This window comes from Pelophylax lessonae, assembly GCF_965119305.1.
Source record: "Pelophylax lessonae genome assembly, chromosome: 4".
Classification (NCBI taxonomy): Eukaryota; Metazoa; Chordata; class Amphibia; order Anura; family Ranidae; genus Pelophylax; species Pelophylax lessonae.
This window is the reverse complement of record NC_138771.1, coordinates 87,936,080-87,957,945: the sequence shown is the minus strand read 5'-3', so window position 1 is coordinate 87,957,945 and position 21,866 is coordinate 87,936,080. Positions and strand designations below refer to the sequence as shown.

Genomic DNA, 21,866 nt, shown 5'->3' with positions numbered 1-21,866 from the left:
GATGGGAGAGGGACAGCGTGATGGGAGGGGGGCAGTGGAGGGAAGTATGGGGGAACAGTGTGCCAGGAGGGGGTAGTATGATATGGGGGCAGCACGATGGGAGGGGACAGTGGAGAGCAGTACTGGGAGAGTGTGCCAGGAGGGGTCGTATGGGGGGGCAACATGATGGGAGGGGACAGTGGAGGGCAGTACTGGGAGAGTGTGCCAGGAGGGGGTAGTATGGGGGGCAGCAGGATGGGAGGGGACAGTATGGAGGGGAAAAAATAACAGGAGGGGGCAGTATGGGGGGGGGGGCAGCAGTGGGGGTATAGTGTGCCAAGAGGGGGCAGCATGGAGGGGACAAAATAACAGGAGGAGACAAAATAACAGGAGGGGGCAGTATGGGGGGGGGGGTAGCAGTGGGGGTATAGTGTGCCAAGAGGGGGCAGTAAGGGGGGAGGGCAGCATAATGGGAGGGGACAGCATGGAGGGGACAAAATAACAGGAGGGGGCAGTATGGGGGGGCAGCAGTGGGGGTATAGTGTGCCAAGAGGGGGCAGTAAGGGGGGAGGGCAGCATGATGGGAACAAAATAAAAGGAGAGGGCAGTATGGGGGGGGGGCAGAGTGGCAGTCACTAGGACACCAGGCTGGAACACTACACTCTGCTGTGGCAGACATTGTGTTTGTGTCTTACCAGGCAGAAGGGGCTAGGAGGCATTTCTAGCATTTCTCCTACCGTGCCCAGCAGCAGGAACGACATTGAGAGAAGAGGCTGGAGCTGAAGCTGGAGTCACCATCGTGGATAGCTAGCAGCAGGCTGGATAGGAGGTCCGGTGGGACGGCATACACTAACAATCGACAATCGATCCCGCTCCTGCAGCCACTGAAAGCCCTGCAGGAGTCAAGAAGTGAATAAGGAGATCGGTTCTCCTATATGCTGCCCCGCTCGCTCCCCTATCCAGCCTGATGCTAGCTGTATCCACTATCCAGGATGGTGACAAGTAGTTATCTGTACCTAGAACCGACTCCGACACAGGTGTAGACAAATGTGACAGGGGAGCTACAGGGGCCCCCTTCAGCATGGGGCCGGGTCGCACCCCCTATTGTTTTGCCACTGTGGCTGTTGCTACCTCTATAGTCCAGCTACAGCATACCTGACAGCAGGCGGTGGAGTGATATTAAGCTGTCAGTGATGCTGTAACCGGAACTATAGAGGTAGCATCGGAAAATGCGGCCGCCTGCTTGCTTAATCCGCGGTCAGTGACTTCACTTATAGGAGGTACACAGCCGACTTACTCGCAGCGCTGCCATTATACATTAGCAGAGGTGCTGAAATAAAGATTGATTCCCACACATTCTGCCAGCAAAAAAGCCCTGGGGTGTGCCAGATGTGCCTGGGCATTAGGGTGTGCCCAGGCACAGCCGGCACACCCCGTGCGCACGCCTATGAGCATCGATCTGATGCTGCTATCTGTCACCCGCTAGCTCTACACTGATCAACCACCGCTAATCGCTCAGTTCTCCTGCTCCGCTCTGAGCAGAGAGCAGTGACTGTCAGTCACCAGCTCTCTGCTCTCCCCTCCAGCGCTCACTAGAGCACTGGGCTGTGGAGGGGGCGAGAGGGACTGGCTAGGGCTTTCAGGATCTTGCTGAGAAGCTGAGCCAGGCATCGGTCCAGGCATCTGGGTGGATCCCAACCATCTGGTCAGGATCTTTCCCAAGCCTGGACCGGCTGAGTGACTTCAGCCGACAGCAGTTCATTCTACACTCCTGTGATCCACAGGAGAAGTATGGTCAAAAGGCTTTCAAGATGGCTTTAAGAGTGCAACCATTTTTTTTTTTGGTTACCTAATGAATGAAAACCCTTTATTTGATGAAGTAGAACTGAGATACATGTATAGCATAGAAAGTAACAGGTAAGGCAAAAATATACAAAAATCCAGCACAAAAAAAAAAATCTTCCAAACAAATCTTCAGTGTATTCTAGTTCTGCCAAGAGAAGGCTTGCTATAGGTTAAAATAAAAAAAATAAATAAAAAAATAAAAAGTAAGGATTAGGAGATAATGTAAAGGTCTTACCCGGCCTTGTTGCTGGGAACATTCCACACAGCTAACCTGGATATTTCCATGTTTAGCACCGGGAATTATCTGCACACACTCAAAATCATTTGCTAGTATGACAATATCACAGCCAGATCCATATGCCTGAAAAGAAATCAGATAGGTTAGATAAGCCACGAAAGCCAGTAGACTGACACATACTAACTACGGATGCAAAACATTGTTATAAAATGGGACACTGTTTTGATCTTCTGCTCCCAATACATTGAAATTTTACTGGAACCAGACACTGCAATCACAGATTTTATCTGCAATAGATATCGATCATTGGATAGTGCATGCAATTCACCCATCACTATATTGAAATATTGCCAACTATATTTTTGTTCATTTCCAGCATAAAAGTATCATTTTTTTGGTTCAAACAACACTTTCTAACATGACCATTTGTTTTGTTTTTTTTCTCAAAGAACTGGATATCAGTAGTCGAACTAAGCATTAGAAAAATCAAACAATTGTTTGGTTTCAGTGTAATTCAATAATTCTACCCATCTATGGCCTGCTTAACCACTTCCATACAGAGCAGTTACACCCCTTCCTGCGTAGACCAATTTTCAGCTTTCAGCGCTCTCACACTTTGAATGATAATTACTCAGTCATGCAACGCTGTGCCCAATCAAATTTTTTATAATTTTTTTCACACAAATAGAGCTTTCTTTTGGTAATATTTAATCACCACTGGGTTTTTTATTTTTTTGCAATATAAGCGAAAAAAGAGCGAAAATTTTGAAACAAAAAACAATTTTGTTTTAGTTTCTATTATAAAATTTTGCAAATAAGCAATTGTTTTTCATAAATTTCGGCCAAAATTTATACTACTACATATCTTTGGTAAAAAAAAAACAAATTAGTGGTTATTATTTAGTCTGTGTGAAAGTTATAGAGTCTACAAGCTATGGTGCCAATCATTGAAAATTGATCACACCTGATGTACCGGTGGCCTATATCATTTCTTGAGGCCCTGAAATGTCAGGACAGTACAAATACCCCCCAAATGACCCCTTTTTGGAAAGTAGACATTCCAGGGTATTTAGTAAGAGGCATGGTGAGGTTTTTGAAGTGGTAATTGTTTCCCACAATTGTTGGGAAAATGAATATTTATTTTATTTATTTATTTATTTTTTTACACAAAATTGTCATAACAACAAGTTATTTCTCACACAGTATATGCATACTTGCAATTACACCCCAAATACATTCTGCTACTCCTCCTGAGTATGGCAATACCACGTGTGAGACTTTTAGTCCCGGTTCACACTAGGGCGACCTGTGAGCCGACCTGGTCGCCTCACAGGTCGCCTCCCATAGGGAAGCTGCGGACCCGTTCTAATAGGAGCGACACAAGTCGCTCCGACTTAGAAAAAGGGTCCGGAGCTTCTTTGGGGCGACCAGGAGGCGACCGCCATAGACTTCAATGTTCAATGCACCGCGATCTCGGAGGTCGCCCCGGGAAGTAGCGTCGCGTGTATGTGAACCGGCGCTAACACAGCCTGGCCACATACAGAGGCCCAACATGCAGGGAGCACCATCAGGCGTTCTAGGAGCATAAATTACACATATAATTTCCTAACGACCTATCACACTTTTGAAGGCCCTGGAGCACCAGGACAATGGAATTACCCACAAAATGACCCCATTTTGGAAAGCAAACACCCCAATGTATGTTCTAGGAGACATTATGGGTCTTTTGAACATGTCATTTTTTTCCACAAGTTTTTGTAAAATGTGGAAAGAAAATAAAAACGTATTATTTTTTTTTTTTTTTTTACACAAAGTTGTCAATTTATAAGATATTTTTAACACATAGCATGTACATAGCAAAAATTACACCCCAAAATACATTCTGCTACTCCTTCTGAGTATGCAGATACCACATATGTGGGACTTTGTCACAGCATAACCACATACAGAGGCCCAACATGCAAGGAGCACCGTCAGGTGTTCTAGGAGCATAAATTACACATATAATTTAATTACAACCAATCACAATTTTGAAGGCCCTGGAGCACCAGGACAATGAAAACCCCCACAAAATGACCCCATTTGTGCAGACAGGTACTCGGGTACTCTGGTGGGCTGCAGACAGGTACACGGGCACTCTGGGCTGGAGACAGGTACTCGGGCACTCTGATGGGCTGGAGACAGGTACTCGGGCACTCTGATGGGCTGGAGACAGGTACTTGGGTACTCTGATGACAGGTACTCGGGTACTCCGATGACAGGGACTCAGAGTCCCCGAGTACCTGTCATCAGAGTCCCCGAGTACCTGTCATCAGAGTACCCAAGTACCTGTCATCAGCCCATCAGAGTACCTGAGTACCTGTCATCAGAGTACCTGATGGGCTGGTGACAGGGACTCGGGTACTCTGATGGGCTGGTGACAGGTACTTTGATGGGCTAGTGAACGGTACTTTGACAGGTCCTCTTTATTGGGGGGGCAATCAGTGTAATTTACTGTGCACTGTAATCGGTAACTAGCTGTTACCGCAATCTCCTCCTTCCTCCTCCAACACCGATCCTGTGTGAGGAGGAGATTGCGGTAATAGCTAGTAACCGTGGTCTCTGTTGACATTCTGTGACCGGCTGTGATTGGACACTGCTGGTCACGTGGTAAAGAGCCAATTTCATTGGCTCTTTACCCTGATCAGGGATGGACTGTGTCAGAGTGACACTAGCCATCCCCGATCACCGCTTTGGGCGCACGAGCGGCGTGCACGAGGAAAGCGCATGCTTTTTTTTTTAATGGCTCTTTACACCGATCAGGGATGGGCTGTGTCCCGAAAGACACGCCGCATCCCTGATCACAGCGCTGCGCGCCCCCGGAGGAGGGGGGGCAGGTGAGCAGCAGGAACGGGCGGACATCATATGACGCCCGCCGGGATCGACAGAGTGTTCCTGCCGGCGTCATTTTACAATGCGTCGGTATGGAACTGGTTAAGGAGTCAGTATGGTGGCACTTCAGTCCAATTACTGGAAACATCGCTTAAAAGGAGCTCTAAGATGAAAGGGATGAAAGTGGAAAAAGTATAAATTTCACAAAAAAAAAAAAAAAGACAGACCATCTCTTTTGTTCCTCCCAAAATAAGATATGCTCAGTGCATAAACACAATCAAGAGGCCAACAGGATTTTTTTTTTTTTTCTTTTGAGGAGTCATCCCCATGGACAACTAAAGATAAAATTTAGCTGTCAGTTGTAATTTAAAGGAACATTTGTTACCTAGCGCATGGGATTTGTCTTGCCCTGGTTTATTCTATATTCATTCCACAGATCTTCCATATCTATCTATGGATAGTAACAGACCAGCACTAAAGCGCTAAACTGTATCTGAGCACCACAAATTGAAAAAAACAAATTCATTATTAATATTTAAAGCAAACTCATCCATCCGGTTCTCCATCACTTTAAAAGCACCCTGTAGTATTTCCACTTGTAGCCATCTTGAGAAAGGGTAGATAATTCATAAAGCACCTATTTCCTGGAATCTACCTGCCCATAGCTCAAGCATACAGGCAGAGGGGCTTACTGGGAAAGCCCCTCCTCCAAATTAAAGAAAAAAAAAAAAACAAAGTAAACTTTGATATCATACAGGATTTATATAGCATACCTTCCTATCTATTTACTAAGGCTGGCATCATAAGGATTACAAATGGTAAATGTTGACTGAGGGAGTGGGTAAGATGGTTTACAATAATCTGATCTGATGTTCATACAGATTTTCAAATCAAAATTTACAAATTCAAATAAGGTGTACTTTGTAATTTTAAAAAATTGCATTGCAATAAAGTAAATAATATAACTTAAGTTCAAAAGTCATCAAAAAATGTAAAATTATTAAAGAGTGTAATGGCTGTTCTACTTCAGAAGCTATATAGATCTCTTATGATAAAGCAGATAAAAGTTATCCTCTAAAAAAATCCATTTTAATAATTATGGATAAAAGAATAGCAACGCTTAAACTTCAGTGACAGCTGGTGATATATTACAGTGGGAGCCACGATAAAACCATAATCCTCTCAGAAACACTTTTCTTTTATAGCAAATGTCTTAAAATAATTTATAGTATCTGAACTTTATTTGTGATGAATGAAAAATATTGTGTGCATCATAAAGAATAAAAGATGCAAAGCAAAGCCTCTCTAATGTCCATGTATTCAATTGTGCCGCTTACTGTCAGCCCCTAAATAAAAATTAAGGGCAATAGTACATTTGTCAAAGGATTATGCCACAAAGCAGCGGCATTACTGTGAACCTGTGCTTGGGTCATGCAAGCCAAAAAGTACCATGTTCCCACCTTTTCTTTGCACTTCTTCTACTCTGGCTGAGAGAAAGAGGCCACCCTGTGTAAGCTACACGTCATCCAAGTCATACAGTCAAGTCCATAAATATTGGGACATCGACACAATTCTAATCTTTTTGGCTCTATACACCACCACAATGGATTTGAAATGAAGCAAACAAGATGCGCTTTAACTGCAGACTTTCTGCAGACTTTCTGCTTTAATTTGAGGGTATTTACATCCAAATCAGGTGAAAGATGTAGGACTTACAACAGTTTGTATATGTGCCTCCCACTTTTTAAGGGACCAAAAGTAAAGGGACAATTGGCTGCTTAGCTTTTCCATGGCCAGGTGTGTGTTATTCCCTCATTATCCCATTTACAAGGAGCAGATAAAAAGGTGCAGAGTTTGTTTCAAGTGTGCTATTTGCATTTGGAATCTGTTGCTGTCAACTCTCAATAGGAAATCCAAAGAGCTGTCACTATCAGTGAAGCAAGCCATCATTAGGCAGAAAAATCAAAACAAATCCAGAGATGAAAAAAACATTAGGTGTGGCCAAATCAACTGTTTGGAACATCCTTAAAAAGAAAGAATGCACCGGTGAGCTCAGCAACACCAAAAGACCCGGAAGACCACGAAAAACAACTGTGGTGGATGACCGAAGAATTCTTTACCTGGTGAAGAAAACACCCTTCACAACAGTTGGCCAGATCAAGAACACTCTCCAGGAGGAAGGTGTATGTGTGTCAAAGTCAGCAATCAAGAGAAGACTTCACCAGAGTGAATACAGAGGGTTCACCACAAGATGTAAACCATTGGTGAGCCTCAAAAACAGGAAGGCGAGATTAGAGTTTGCCAAACAACATCTAAAAAAGCCTTCACAGTTCTGGAACAGCCTCCTATGGACAGGTGAGACCAATATCAACTTGTACCAGAGTGATGGGAAGAGAAGAGTATGGAGAAGGAAAGGAACTGCTCATGATCCAAAGCATACCACCTCATCAGTGAAGCATGGTGCTGGTAGTGTCATGGCGTGGGCATGTATGGCTGCCAATGGAACTGGTTCTCTTGTATTTATTGATGATGTGACTGCTGACAAAAGCAGCAGGATGAATTCTGAAGTGTTTCGGGCAATATTATCTGCTCATATTCAGCCAAATGCTTCAGAACTCATTGGACGGCGCTTCACAGTGCAAATGGACAATGACCCGAAGCATACTGCGAAAGCAGCCAAAGAGTTTTTAAGGGAAAGAAGTGGAATGTTATGCAATGGCCAAGTCAATCACCTGACCTGATTCCGATTGAGCATGCATTTCACTTGCTGAAGACAAAACTGAAGGGAAAATGCCCCAAGAACAAGCAGGAACTGAAGACAGTTGCAGTAGAGGCCTGGCAGTGCATCACCAGGGATGAAACCCAGCGTCTGGTGATGTCTATGCGTTCCAGACTGCAGGCTGTAATTGACTGCAAAGGATTTGCAACCAAGTTTTAAAAAGTGAAAGTTTGATTTATGATTGTTAATCTGTCCCATTACTTTTGGTCCCTTAAAAAGTGGGAGGCACATATACAAACTGTTGTAATTCCTACACCGTTCACCTGATTTGGATGTAATACCCTCAAATTAAAGCTGAAAGTCTGCAGTTAAAGCACATCTTGTCAGTTTCATTTCAAATCCATTGTGGTGGTGTATAGAGCCAAAAAGATTAGAATTGTGTCGATGTCCCAATATTTATGGACCTGACTGTATATATGATATAATATATATTTACTTTCACTGTTTCACAGTATAAATGAACCCCTTAGGCCCCATGCACACGGGCGTTAGAAAAAACGTGCGTCAAAGTTAGTTCTGACGCCGGAAAAAGCAGCTGTAAAAACGTGCTTTTAGTAGCTTTTTCCATTGGCATTATTGCACGTTTTGCCACGTTGCTTTTAGCAGCGTTTTTTTCTGCCTCCATTCAAAATCAATGGTTCCCTATGGGAGCCTATTGATTTGAATGGAAGTCGCACCGCAAGTCGGATCCGACTTGCGGGATGACATGCGCTGTGAGAATCTTAAGGGGGAACTCCACGCCAACATGGGAAAAAAATGGCGTGGGGGTCCCCCCCAGGTTCCAAACCAGGCCCTTCGGGTCTGGTATGGAATTTGAGGGTAGCCCCACGCCGAAAAAACGGCGTGGGGTCCCCCCCAAAATCCATACCAGACCCTTATCCGAGCATGCAGCCTGGCAGGCCAGGAAAGGGGAGGGGACAAGCGAGCGGCCCCACCCCCCCCCCCTGGACCACACCAGGCCACATGCCCTCAACATGGGGGGGTGTTGGTGCTTTGGGGCAGGGGGGGCTCTGCACCCCCCACCTCAAAGCACCTTGCCCCCATGTTGATGAGGACAAGGGCCTCATCCCCACAACCCTGGCCGGTGGTTGTGGGGGTCTGCGGGCAGGGGGCTCATCGGAATCCGGAAGCCCCCTTTAACAAGGGGGCCCCCCAGATCCCGGACCCCCTCCCTATGTGAATAGGTATGGGGTACACTGTACCCCTACCCATTCACCCCATAAAAGGCAGTGTATGTAAATAACAACAGGAGACGTTTTGGAAAGTTTATTAAAAATCTTCATCTGTTCTTCTCTGGTCTTCTCCCTCTCCTGGTCTTCTGCTCTTTTGCTGTCCGTTCTTCTGCTCTTTTGCCCTCGGCTCTTCTCTTCTTCTCCTCCTCCTCTTCTCTTCTTCTTCCTCCGGTCCTCCTCCGACGATGTCTCCGATGATTATGCCGGTCTCCGGTCTCTGCAGCTTGTTATATAGCCATTGTGGGTGTGGCCCCCGATGACGTCATCGGAAGGCCCCGCCCCCTTATGTCACCAATTCTGTCATCTTTGCCATAAGGGGCAGGGTCTCCCGATGACGTCACCAAGCGGCCACGCCCCTAATGGCTATATAACAAGCTGCAGAGACCGGAGACCGGCATAATCATCGGAGACATCGTCTGAGGAGGACCGGAGGAAGAAGAAGAAGAGAAGAGAAGAGCCGAGGGCAAAAGAGCAGAAGAGCCGACAGCAAAAGAGCAGAAGACCAGGAGAGGGAGAAGACCAGGAGAGGGAGAAGACCAGAGAAGAACAGATAAAGATTTTTAATAAACTTTCCAAAACGTCTCCTGTCGTTATTTACATACACTGCCTTTTATGGTGTGAATGGGTAGGGGTACAGTGTACCCCATACCCATTCACATAGGGAGGGGGTCCGGGAATCTGGGGGGCCCCCTTGTTAAAGGGGACTTCCGGATTCCGATGAGCCCCCTGCCCGCAGACCCCCACAACCACCGGCCAGGGTTGTGGGGATGAGGCCCTTGTCCTCATCAACATGGGGGCAAGGTGCTTTGAGGTGGGGGGTGCAGAGCCCCCCCTGCCCCAAAGCACCAACACCCCCCCCATGTTGAGGGCATGTGGCCTGGTGTGGTCTAGGGGGGGGGTGGGGCCGCTCGCTCGTCCCCTCCCCTTTCCTGGCCTGCCGGGCTGCATGCTCGGATAAGGTTCTGGTATGGATTTTGGGGGGGACCCCACGCCGTTTTTTCGGCGTGGGGCTACCCTCAAATTCCATACCAGACCCGAAGGGCCTGGTTTGGAACCTGGGGGGGGGACTCCCACGCCATTTTTTTCCCATTTTGGCGTGGAGTTCCCCCTTAAGATTCTCACAGCGCAAGTCGTCCCGCAAGTCGGATTCCATTCAAATCAATAGGCTCCCATAGGGAACCATTGATTTTGAATGGAAGAAAAAAAAACGTATAACGTGGCTTAACGCACGTTAAGCAACGTTATAGCAACGTTATTCAGCCTTTAGCAGCGTCAGGCGTTTTTAACGCTGTAACGCTGGTCCTCAGAACGCGCAGGTAGTGGGTTCTTGTTGCAGTTTAAAAACGCCTAGGCCACTTACAGCTCAAAAACGTCTGTGTGTGCATGAGGCCATAGAATAACATGGAGGGGCGTTTTTAGGCTGCAAAAAGAAAACGCCTGACTCTACTTACAGCGGCGTTAAAAACGCCCCGTGTGCATGGGGCCTTATAGTAGCGATTATCTGCTCTGTTTGTATTATAAAGGGCTAATTTTAGTTTTTTTAACCCATTAGAGGGGATACAAAAGAAAGCATGCTGCTGCTACGTGGGCCTGGTTCACACCCATGTGTTTTTTTGGTGCTTTTTGCAGAAATGCACTACAGTTCATGTAACATGCTTTCCTATGGGACACGTTCACACCTATGCTTTTTTCAGCCACTGCGTATTTGGAAAGTGTCAAGGACTTTTTCAACGCAAAACAATGCTTTTTCTTCTTTTTTGGTTCAACAGACTTTAATAAGATGCAGAAAAGCATGTAGTGTGTTTTTACCGCGATTTCTGCCCAACAACAAATTTGCCAAAAAAAAGCATTAAAAATGCAAAACATAAATCGCAGCAAAATCACAAAACTCACAGCAAAAAGCACTGCAGAAATGGAACAAAAGCAAACTGCATAGGTGTGAACTGAGCCTTACGCTGGCCATAAAAGTATTGATTTTCAGACAAGAATATTCATACGAAAAATCTTTGTACATTCGCCGAATGAAAGAATGTTGTTTGAAAAGTTTTAAAATGAATAACTTCTGAACAAAAACCACATACTGTACACGGTCTGAAAATTCCTTTGACCAAGACATTTGCTATTCTGCTCCTTCAAATCTTCCCATCACTGTGGTAGAAAGCGAACGTTGATACGACCCCACTAACTATTTGAAAATCGAAACGAACTTTCATAAAACAAACATTTTTTTAAAGGAAGACATTGTTTTTGTATGGCCAGCATAAGTGACAGCAGGCTCGGGTAGCAGTTATCAAGCCACCTGTCTAGGTGTCATAATATATTACAGATCTGTCTGAAAATCGGCAAAACAGTCTTTCATTTTTTTTTCTTTAAATAAAAAATCTCAGAGTTTCAATCTCTAATAGTATATACTGTATATCTCTCTTTTGTCTGTTATTCTCAGAGTGGATTCGAGATTTTGCTCCCTAACCATATAGTTGGTTATTTATATTTACCACAGCATATAGATATTTAAAGAGGTTGTAAACCTCATAATTTAAAAAAAAAAATAAAAAAAACAAACACCTGAAAGACAAACACATAACGAGCTAGTATGCATCGCATACTAGCTCATTATGAAATACTTACCTTAGAACTAAGCCTTGCAGTGCCGACCGCTCACCTCTCTCATGGGTGACATGTTGTGTCGCCCTTCTTCTGGGTTTGTGGCATCCGGCCATCTGATTGGCTGGACCCACGATTACGTCACTCCCACGCATGCGCGTGGGAGCCGACAGTCACGGCACGGGACTCTGAAGGAACGGCACGAGCGGCCGTTCCTTCAGAGTGCATGCGCCAGTGATGTCACTGGCTGCATGTAAGGTAAATATCTCCTAAAAGGTACATGTTTAGGAGATATTTACAGTACCTATAGGTAAGCCTTAACATAGCCTTACCTATAGGTACAAGTTGCAGAGGAGGGTTTCCTTCCTCTTTAAGAACGAACTGATTTAATTTTTTTTTTAATTTACATAACTAAATTATATACCACACTTTTTTTAAAGTTATAATTAGGGTTGAGCGGACACCTAGATGTCCGTGTTCGACGGGTTCGGCCGAACTTTAAAAAAAAGTCCGGGTCCGTGTCCCGGACTTTTACCGAACTTTTCCCGGACACCGAACCCCATTGAAGTCAATGGGGACCCGAACTTTAAGGCACTAAAATGGCTCTAAAACACCAAAGGAAAGGGCTAGAGTGCTGCAAATGGCAGCAAAACGTAATTAAGAGCATGGCAAGTGCTCTGCAAACAAATGTGGATAGGGAAATAACTTAAAACAACAAAAAAAAAACAGAAAAATAAAACAATGTTCTTCTTCATCTCTGAAGGACGAGGCCCATATGGAGTAGGAGGGAGGTTGAGGTGGTGGTGGATGTGGCGGTGACATAGGCGTGCGCACAGGGTGTGCTGGGTGTGCCTGGGCACACCCTAATCACCTAGGGCACATAGCATTGCCAGTGAGGAGATGGGAAAGATCTCCCTGGGACCTGCTCTGCTCTATTTCTCCTTGCCTACAGGTACATGGCCCCGATACATTACTCTCCCTGCTGGCAAACACATGCATGTGTATTTCAACTTTGGGGTGCACACCTTAATGCAATAGGCTGCGCACACCTATGGGCGGTGTAGGTGGAAGCGGCGGTGGAGGAGGACCAGGGCCGGATTAACAGCATCATGGGCTTGGTGCTGAGGATTTTGAAGGGCCTTAAGGGCCGTGCCTTGCCATGCACCCAGAGGAGGAAGGGTGCAGCCATGCATGCCTAATTCAACATGGGATGCTGTCTCTGAAGCCCATAAACACATCCATGCATCGCCAACTGTCCCTCCTTGTCCGGCCTTCACGCTGTGTGGGGAGGTTCTGAGGGTGCTGCCTGGGGAAGCGAGCATAGAAGCCAGACTTCTGTGTTTACAAGTGACAGAAGAGCGGTAACAGTGAATATGGCCAACCCGGGGCCTATATAAAAAGGTAGGGGCCTGGAGCTGCAGCTCCAATAGCCCCTACATTAATCTGGCCCTGAGGAGGAGGACGAGGTAGCCAACACTGATTCTTTTCAAAAATTTTAAATGAGGGTACACCCCAAAAGAGTGAGAAAGAGCAAAAATGGAACAATGGGTGGGTAAGGTCGGTATCCATTGCTATTCTGCATAAGGTACGGAAAAGTCCCGTGGGATCCATGCCTGGTTCATTTTAATGAACGTGAGCTTGTCCACATTGTCTCTGGACAGGCGGCTGCGCTTGTCTGTTATAACGCCCCCAGCCGTGCTAAATACCCGTTCAGATAATACACTGGCTGCAGGGCACGCCAGCACCTCCAAGGCGTAAAGGGCAAGCTCAGGCCATGTGCCCAATTTGGAGACCCAGAAGTTGAAGGGGGCAGACCCGTCATTCACTACATGTAGGCGTGTGCACACATACTGCTCCACCATGTTGGTAAAATGCTGCCTCCTGCTAAGACGTTCCATCTGAGCTGCTGGTGCTGCTGTTTGTTGTGGCGTGCTGACAAAGCTTTTCCACATTTCGGCCATGCTAACCCTGCCTTCTGAGGTGCTGGCGGTGCCCTGGTTGCGTTGGCGACCTCCTCCTCCTCCTCCTCTGCCTTGTGCTTCCACTGTGGCCCCGCTGTCAGATGGGAATGCCAGCAGCATGGCGTCTACCAGCGTGCGCTTGTACTCGCGCATCTTGCGATCGCGCTCCAGTGAGTGAATTAAGGACGGTACGTTGTCCTTGTAACGGGGATCCAGCAGCGTGGCCACCCAGTAATCAGCACAAGTTAGAATGTGGGCAACTCGGCGGTCGTTGTGGAGACACTGCAGCATGTAATCGCTCATGTGTGCCAGGCTGCCCAGAGGCGACGAAAGGCTGTCCTCTGTGGGAGGTGTATCGTCCGTGTCCTCTGTATCCCCCCAGCCACGCACCAGTGATGGCCATGAGCTGGCCTGGGTGCCACCCTGCTGTGAACATGGTTCCATCTCCTCCTCCAGCTCCTCCTCCTCCTCATCCTCCTCATCCTCCAGAACTGTGCCCCTGCTGGACAATTGCGTCCCTGGCGTTTGCGTGTGCAGGAACCCACCCTCGGAGCCCCTTGCGAATGACTGCCCTGAAAGCCTTGGAAATGTTACCTCTTCATCCTCCTCCTCCTCCTCATCCTGTGCCACATCCTCTTCCATCATCGCCCGAATTGTTTTTTCAAGGAGGCATAGAAGTGGGATAGTTAAGCTGAGAACGGCGTCATTGCCACTGGCCATGTTGGTGGAGTACTCAAAAGAGCGCAACAAGGCACACAGGTCTCGCATGGAGGCCCAGTTATTGGTGGTGAAGTGGTGCTGTTCCGCAGAGCGACTCACGCGTGCGTGCTGCAGCTGAAACTCCACTATGGCCTGCTGCTGCTCGCACAGTCTTTCCAGCATGTGCAAGGTGGAGTTCCACCTTGTGGGCACGTCACATATGAGGCGGTGAGCGGGAAGGCCGAAGTTACGCTGCAGCGCTGCCAGGCGAGCAGCAGCAGGGTGAGAACGCCGAAAGTGCGCACAAACGGCCCGCACTTTCTGCAGCAGCTCTGACATATCGGGGTAGTTTTTAAGGAACCTCTGCACCACCAAATTCAGCACATGCGCCAGGCAAGGGATGTGCGTCAAACCGGCTAGGCCCAGAGCTGCTATGAGATTTCGCCCGTTATCGCACACCACCAGGCCGGGCTTGAGGCTCGCTGGCAGCAACCACTCATTTGTCTGCTGTTCCATGCTCCTCCACAACTCCTGCGCGGTGTGTGGTTTGTCCCCCAAACAGGCAAGTTGTAAAACTGCCTGCTGTCGTTTACCCCTGGCCGTGCTGAAGTTGGTGGTGAAGGTGTTACGCTGTCCGGATGAGGAGGCGGTAGAGGATGAGGAAGCGGAGTAGGAGGAGTTAGGAACAGGAGGCAAACTGAAGCGCCCTGCAATCCTCGGTGGTGGAAGGACATGCGCCAAATTGCTATCCGCCTCAGGCCCATCCGCCACTGCATTTACCCAGTGTGCCGTTAGGGAGATATAACGCCCCTGACCGTGCTTACTGGTCCACGTATCCGTAGTTAGGTGGACCTTGGCACAGATGGCGTTGCGCAGTGCACACCTGATATTTTCCCCCACTTGGTTGTGCAGGGAAGGGATGGCTTGCCTGGAAAAGTAGTGGCGGCTGGGCACGACGTACTGTGGGACAGCCACCGACATAAGGTTTTTAAAACTGTGCGTCTCCACCAGACGGAATGACAGCATTTCAAAGGCCAATAATTTTGAAATGCTGGCATTCAGGGCCAGGGATCGCGGGTGGGTAGGGGGGTACTTCCTCTTCCTCTCAAGTGTTTGGGAGATGGAAAGCTGAACGCTTCCACGGGACATTGTGGAGATGGTTGTTGGTGACCCAGGTGGTGGTGTTGCTGACAGATCGTCTGTTTGCGGGGTGGCAGGTGCCGGTATCACTACAGATGTGGCTGGAGCGGCCGAGACTGCAGCAGAAGAGGAAGCAGGATGAGCCAGAGACGTTTCTTGGTTTTGAAGGTGTCTACTCCACTGCAGCTCGTGCTTTGCACTTAGATGCCTGATCATGCAGGTTGTGCTCAGGTTGAGAAGGTTTATGCCTCGCTTCAAGCTCTGATTGCACAGGGTGCAAACCACTCGTGTCCTGTCATCAGCACATTTTCTAAAGAACTTCCACGCTAGAGAACTCCTTTGAGCTGACTTTGGTGCGCTCGTTCCCTTGCTGCGTTGGGCAGTAGCGGGCGTAGTGTCTAGGGCACGGCCGCTCCGCTTCTGCACCCTGCTCCCTCTTCTGCTGTGCTGGTGGCTCTGTGCGACCACCGCCTCTTCCTCCAAACTACTCAGGTCACCTGCATGACGTTCATTCCATGTGGGGTCGAGGACCTCATCGTCCTCCACATCATCTTCCACCCAGTCTTCACCCCTGCCCTCCTTGTCGGTCTCCACAATGCTGAACGCCGCAGCAGTTGGCACCTGCGTTTCGTCATCATCGGAGACGTGCTGCGATGATCCTTGCATGTACTCATCTTGAGAAATAAGTGGTCGGGCATCGCTGCACTCAATCTCTTCCACTTCTGGGGCAGGGCTAGGTGGATGGCCCTGGGAAACCCTGCTGACAGAGTCCTCAAAAAGAATAAGAGACTGCTGTATGGCTTGGGGCTCAGACTGCTGGCCTGATTTGCAAGGGGGTGAGGTGAAAGACGGTTGGACATTGGCTGCAGGTGCCAACTCTGACCTTTCTGCAGTAGACTGGGTGGGAGACAATGTGAAGGAACTGGAGGCACTGTCAGCAGCAAACCAATCTACTATCGCCTCAACTTGTTCTGGCCTCATCACTTCTAGGGGCGTTTGATGCCCTACCAAATACTGATGCAGGTTCTGTCGCCTACTCACACTTGAGGAAGGTGTTTCACTTGTGCGTGTAGCTGGCACAGATCGACCACGTCCTCTCCTTGCAACAGGAGCTCTACCAGCAGCACCACGGCCCTTATTTGACGGTCTCCTCATATTTCTGTAATTTAAGATCTTGCCCTAGAAAGGTTTTTATTGAATAGCGGAATAGGAAATATGATCCAAAAAAGTGTATGTATCTCGCACGTACACAACCACACTAGGCCCCAATTACTATTGTTTGTACCCCTAAAAGGATGGTTGAGCAGTAGGAGCAGGAGTATGGAACAGGCAGCACCCTCAAATCTTCAGAAGTATGAGATGAACCCCAACAACTTGGAAAGGTGGATCTCACACGTACCGACACAGACTATCTCGCAATTGAATTGATCCCCAAAGGTTTTAATTGAATAGCGGAATAGAAAATATGATCAAAAAGAAAGTGTATGTATCTCGCACGTACACCACCACACTAGGCCCCAACTACTATTGTTTGTACCCCTAAAAGGATGGTTGAGCAGTAGGAGGAGAAGTATGGAACAGGCAGCACCCTCAAATCTTCAGAAGTATGAGATGAACCCCAAAAACTTGGAAAGGTGGATCTCTCTCACACGTACCAACACAGACTATCCCCCAATTTAACTGATCCCCAAAGGTTTTTGATTAAATAGCGGAATAGAAAATATGATCCAAAAAAAGTGTATGTATATCACACGTACACAACCACACTGGGCCCCAATTACTATTGTTTGTACCCCTAAAAGGCTAGATGAGGAGTAGGGGGAGTATGGAACAGGCAGCACCCTCAAACCTTCAGAAGTATGAGATGAACCCCAACAACTTGGAAAGGTGGATCTCTCTCACACGTACCAACACAGACTATCCCCCAATTTAACTGATCCCCAAAGGTTTTTGATTAAATAGCGGAATAGAAAATATGATCCAAAAAAAGTGTATGTATATCACACGTACACAACCACACTAGGCCCCAATTACTATTGTTTGTACCCCTAAAAGGCTAGATGAGGAGTAGGGGGGGTATGGAACAGGCAGCACCCTCAAACCTTCAGAAGTATGAGATGAACCCCAACAACTTGGAAAGGTGGATCTCTCTCACACGTACCAACACAGACTATCCCCCAATTTAACTGATCCCCAAAGGTTTTTGATTAAATAGCGGAATAGAAAATATGATCCAAAAAAAGTGTATGTATATCACACATACACAACCACACTAGGCCCCAATTACTATTGTTTGTACCCCTAAAAGGCTAGGAGTAGGGGGAGTATGGAACAGGCAGCACCCTCAAACCTTCAGAAGTATGAGATGAACCCCAACAACTTGGAAAGGTGGATCTCTCTCACACGTACCAACACAGACTATCCCCCAATTTAACTGATCCCCAAAGGTTTTTGATTAAATAGCGGAATAGAAAATATGATCCAAAAAAAGTGTATGTATATCACACGTACACAACCACACTAGGCCCCAATTACTATTGTTTGTACCCCTAAAAGGCTAGATGAGGAGTAGGGGGAGTATGGAACAGGCAGCACCCTCAAACCTTCAGAAGTATGAGATGAACCCCAACAACTTGGAAAGGTGGATCTCTCTCACACGTACCAACACAGACTATCCCCCAATTTAACTGATCCCCAAAGGTTTTTGATTAAATAGCGGAATAGAAAATATGATCCAAAAAAAGTGTATGTATATCACACGTACACAACCACACTAGGCCCCAATTACTATTGTTTGTACCCCTAAAAGGCTAGATGAGGAGTAGGGGGGGTATGGAACAGGCAGCACCCTCAAATCTTCAGAAGTATGAGATGAACCCCAAAAACTTGGAAAGGTGGATCTCTCTCACACGTACCAACACAGACTATCCCCCAATTTAACTGATCCCCAAAGGTTTTTGATTAAATAGCGGAATAGAAAATATGATCCAAAAAAAGTGTATGTATATCACACGTACACAACCACACTAGGCCCCAATTACTATTGTTTGTACCCCTAAAAGGCTAGATGAGGAGTAGGGGGGGTATGGAACAGGCAGCACCCTCAAACCTTCAGAAGTATGAGATGAACCCCAACAACTTGGAAAGGTGGATCTCTCTCACACGTACCAACACAGACTATCCCCCAATTTAACTGATCCCCAAAGGTTTTTGATTAAATAGCGGAATAGAAAATATGATCCAAAAAAAGTGTATGTATATCACACGTACACAACCACACTAGGCCCCAATTACTATTGTTTGTACCCCTAAAAGGCTAGGAGTAGGGGGAGTATGGAACAGGCAGCACCCTCAAACCTTCAGAAGTATGAGATGAACCCCAACAACTTGGAAAGGTGGATCTCTCTCACACGTACCAACACAGACTATCCCCCAATTTAACTGATCCCCAAAGGTTTTTGATTAAATAGCGGAATAGAAAATCTGATCCAAAAAAAGTGTATGTATATCACACGTACACAACCACACTAGGCCCCAATTACTATTGTTTGTACCCCTAAAAGGCTAGATGAGGAGTAGGGGGAGTATGGAACAGGCAGCACCCTCAAACCTTCAGAAGTATGAGATGAACCCCAACAACTTGGAAAGGTGGATCTCTCTCACACGTACCAACACAGACTATCCCCCAATTTAACTGATACCCAAAGGTTTTTGATTAAATAGCGGAATAGAAAATATGATCCAAAAAAAGTGTATGTATATCACACGTACACAACCACACTAGGCCCCAATTACTATTGTTTGTACCCCTAAAAGGCTAGATGAGGAGTAGGGGGGGTATGGAACAGGCAGCACCCTCAAATCTTCAGAAGTATGAGATGAACCCCAAAAACTTGGAAAGGTGGATCTCTCTCACACGTACCAACACAGACTATCCCCCAATTTAACTGATCCCCAAAGGTTTTTGATTAAATAGCGGAATAGAAAATATGATCCAAAAAAAGTGTATGTATATCACACGTACACAACCACACTAGGCCCCAATTACTATTGTTTGTACCCCTAAAAGGCTAGATGAGGAGTAGGGGGGGTATGGAACAGGCAGCACCCTCAAACCTTCAGAAGTATGAGATGAACCCCAACAACTTGGAAAGGTGGATCTCTCTCACACGTACCAACACAGACTATCCCCCAATTTAACTGATCCCCAAAGGTTTTTGATTAAATAGCGGAATAGAAAATATGATCCAAAAAAAGTGTATGTATATCACACGTACACAACCACACTAGGCCCCAATTACTATTGTTTGTACCCCTAAAAGGCTAGATGAGGAGTAGGGGGGGTATGGAACAGGCAGCACCCTCAAACCTTCAGAAGTATGAGATGAACCCCAACAACTTGGAAAGGTGGATCTCTCTCACACGTACCAACACAGACTATCCCCCAATTTAACTGATCCCCAAAGGTTTTTGATTAAATAGCGGAATAGAAAATATGATCCAAAAAAAGTGTATGTATATCACACGTACACAACCACACTAGGCCCCAATTACTATTGTTTGTACCCCTAAAAGGCTAGATGAGGAGTAGGGGGGGTATGGAACAGGCAGCACCCTCAAATCTTCAGAAGTATGAGATGAACCCCAAAAACTTGGAAAGGTGGATCTCTCTCACACGTACCAACACAGACTATCCCCCAATTTAACTGATCCCCAAAGGTTTTTGATTAAATAGCGGAATAGAAAATATGATCCAAAAAAAGTGTATGTATATCACACGTACACAACCACACTAGGCCCCAATTACTATTGTTTGTACCCCTAAAAGGCTAGATGAGGAGTAGGGGGGGTATGGAACAGGCAGCACCCTCAAACCTTCAGAAGTATGAGATGAACCCCAACAACTTGGAAAGGTGGATCTCTCTCACACGTACCAACACAGACTATCCCCCAATTTAACTGATCCCCAAAGGTTTTTGATTAAATAGCGGAATAGAAAATATGATCCAAAAAAAGTGTATGTATATCACACGTACACAACCACACTAGGCCCCAATTACTATTGTTTGTACCCCTAAAAGGCTAGATGAGGAGTAGGGGGGGTATGGAACAGGCAGCACCCTCAAACCTTCAGAAGTATGAGATGAACCCCAACAACTTGGAAAGGTGGATCTCTCTCACACGTACCAACACAGACTATCCCCCAATTTAACTGATCCCCAAAGGTTTTTGATTAAATAGCGGAATAGAAAATATGATCCAAAAAAAGTGTATGTATATCACACGTACACAACCACACTAGGCCCCAATTACTATTGTTTGTACCCCTAAAAGGCTAGGAGTAGGGGGAGTATGGAACAGGCAGCACCCTCAAACCTTCAGAAGTATGAGATGAACCCCAACAACTTGGAAAGGTGGATCTCTCTCACACGTACCAACACAGACTATCCCCCAATTTAACTGATCCCCAAAGGTTTTTGATTAAATAGCGGAATAGAAAATATGATCCAAAAAAAGTGTATGTATATCACACGTACACAACCACACTAGGCCCCAATTACTATTGTTTGTACCCCTAAAAGGCTAGATGAGGAGTAGGGGGAGTATGGAACAGGCAGCACCCTCAAACCTTCAGAAGTATGAGATGAACCCCAACAACTTGGAAAGGTGGATCTCTCTCACACGTACCAACACAGACTATCCCCCAATTTAACTGATCCCCAAAGGTTTTTGATTAAATAGCGGAATAGAAAATATGATCCAAAAAAAGTGTATGTATATCACACGTACACAACCACACTAGGCCCCAATTACTATTGTTTGTACCCCTAAAAGGCTAGATGAGGAGTAGGGGGGGTATGGAACAGGCAGCACCCTCAAATCTTCAGAAGTATGAGATGAACCCCAACAACTTGGAAAGGTGGATCTCTCTCACACGTACCAACACAGACTATCCCCCAATTTAACTGATCCCCAAAGGTTTTTGATTAAATAGCGGAATAGAAAATATGATCCAAAAAAAGTGTATGTATATCACACGTACACAACCACACTGGGCCCCAATTACTATTGTTTGTACCCCTAAAAGGCTAGATGAGGAGTAGGGGGAGTATGGAACAGGCAGCACCCTCAAACCTTCAGAAGTATGAGATGAACCCCAACAACTTGGAAAGGTGGATCTCTCTCACACGTACCAACACAGACTATCCCCCAATTTAACTGATCCCCAAAGGTTTTTGATTAAATAGCGGAATAGAAAATATGATCCAAAAAAAGTGTATGTATATCACACGTACACAACCACACTGGGCCCCAATTACTATTGTTTGTACCCCTAAAAGGCTAGATGAGGAGTAGGGGGAGTATGGAACAGGCAGCACCCTCAAACCTTCAGAAGTATGAGATGAACCCCAACAACTTGGAAAGGTGGATCTCTCTCACACGTACCAACACAGACTATCCCCCAATTTAACTGATCCCCAAAGGTTTTTGATTAAATAGCGGAATAGAAAATATGA

General features: G+C 46.4%; 1 protein-coding gene across 7 annotated transcripts in view; it reads right to left on the bottom strand.

Annotated features, from left to right (window-relative positions):
* Positions 1–21,866, bottom strand: part of DMXL2 (Dmx like 2) — a 429,248-nt gene that overhangs the window by 366,991 nt on the left and 40,391 nt on the right. For all 7 annotated transcript variants that reach the window (XM_082252816.1, XM_082252819.1, XM_082252821.1 and 4 more), the window contains exon 2: positions 2,060–2,185. In XM_082252816.1, coding sequence (XP_082108942.1) covers positions 2,060–2,185 — 126 coding nt within the window. The remainder of the gene's footprint in view (positions 1–2,059; positions 2,186–21,866) is intronic.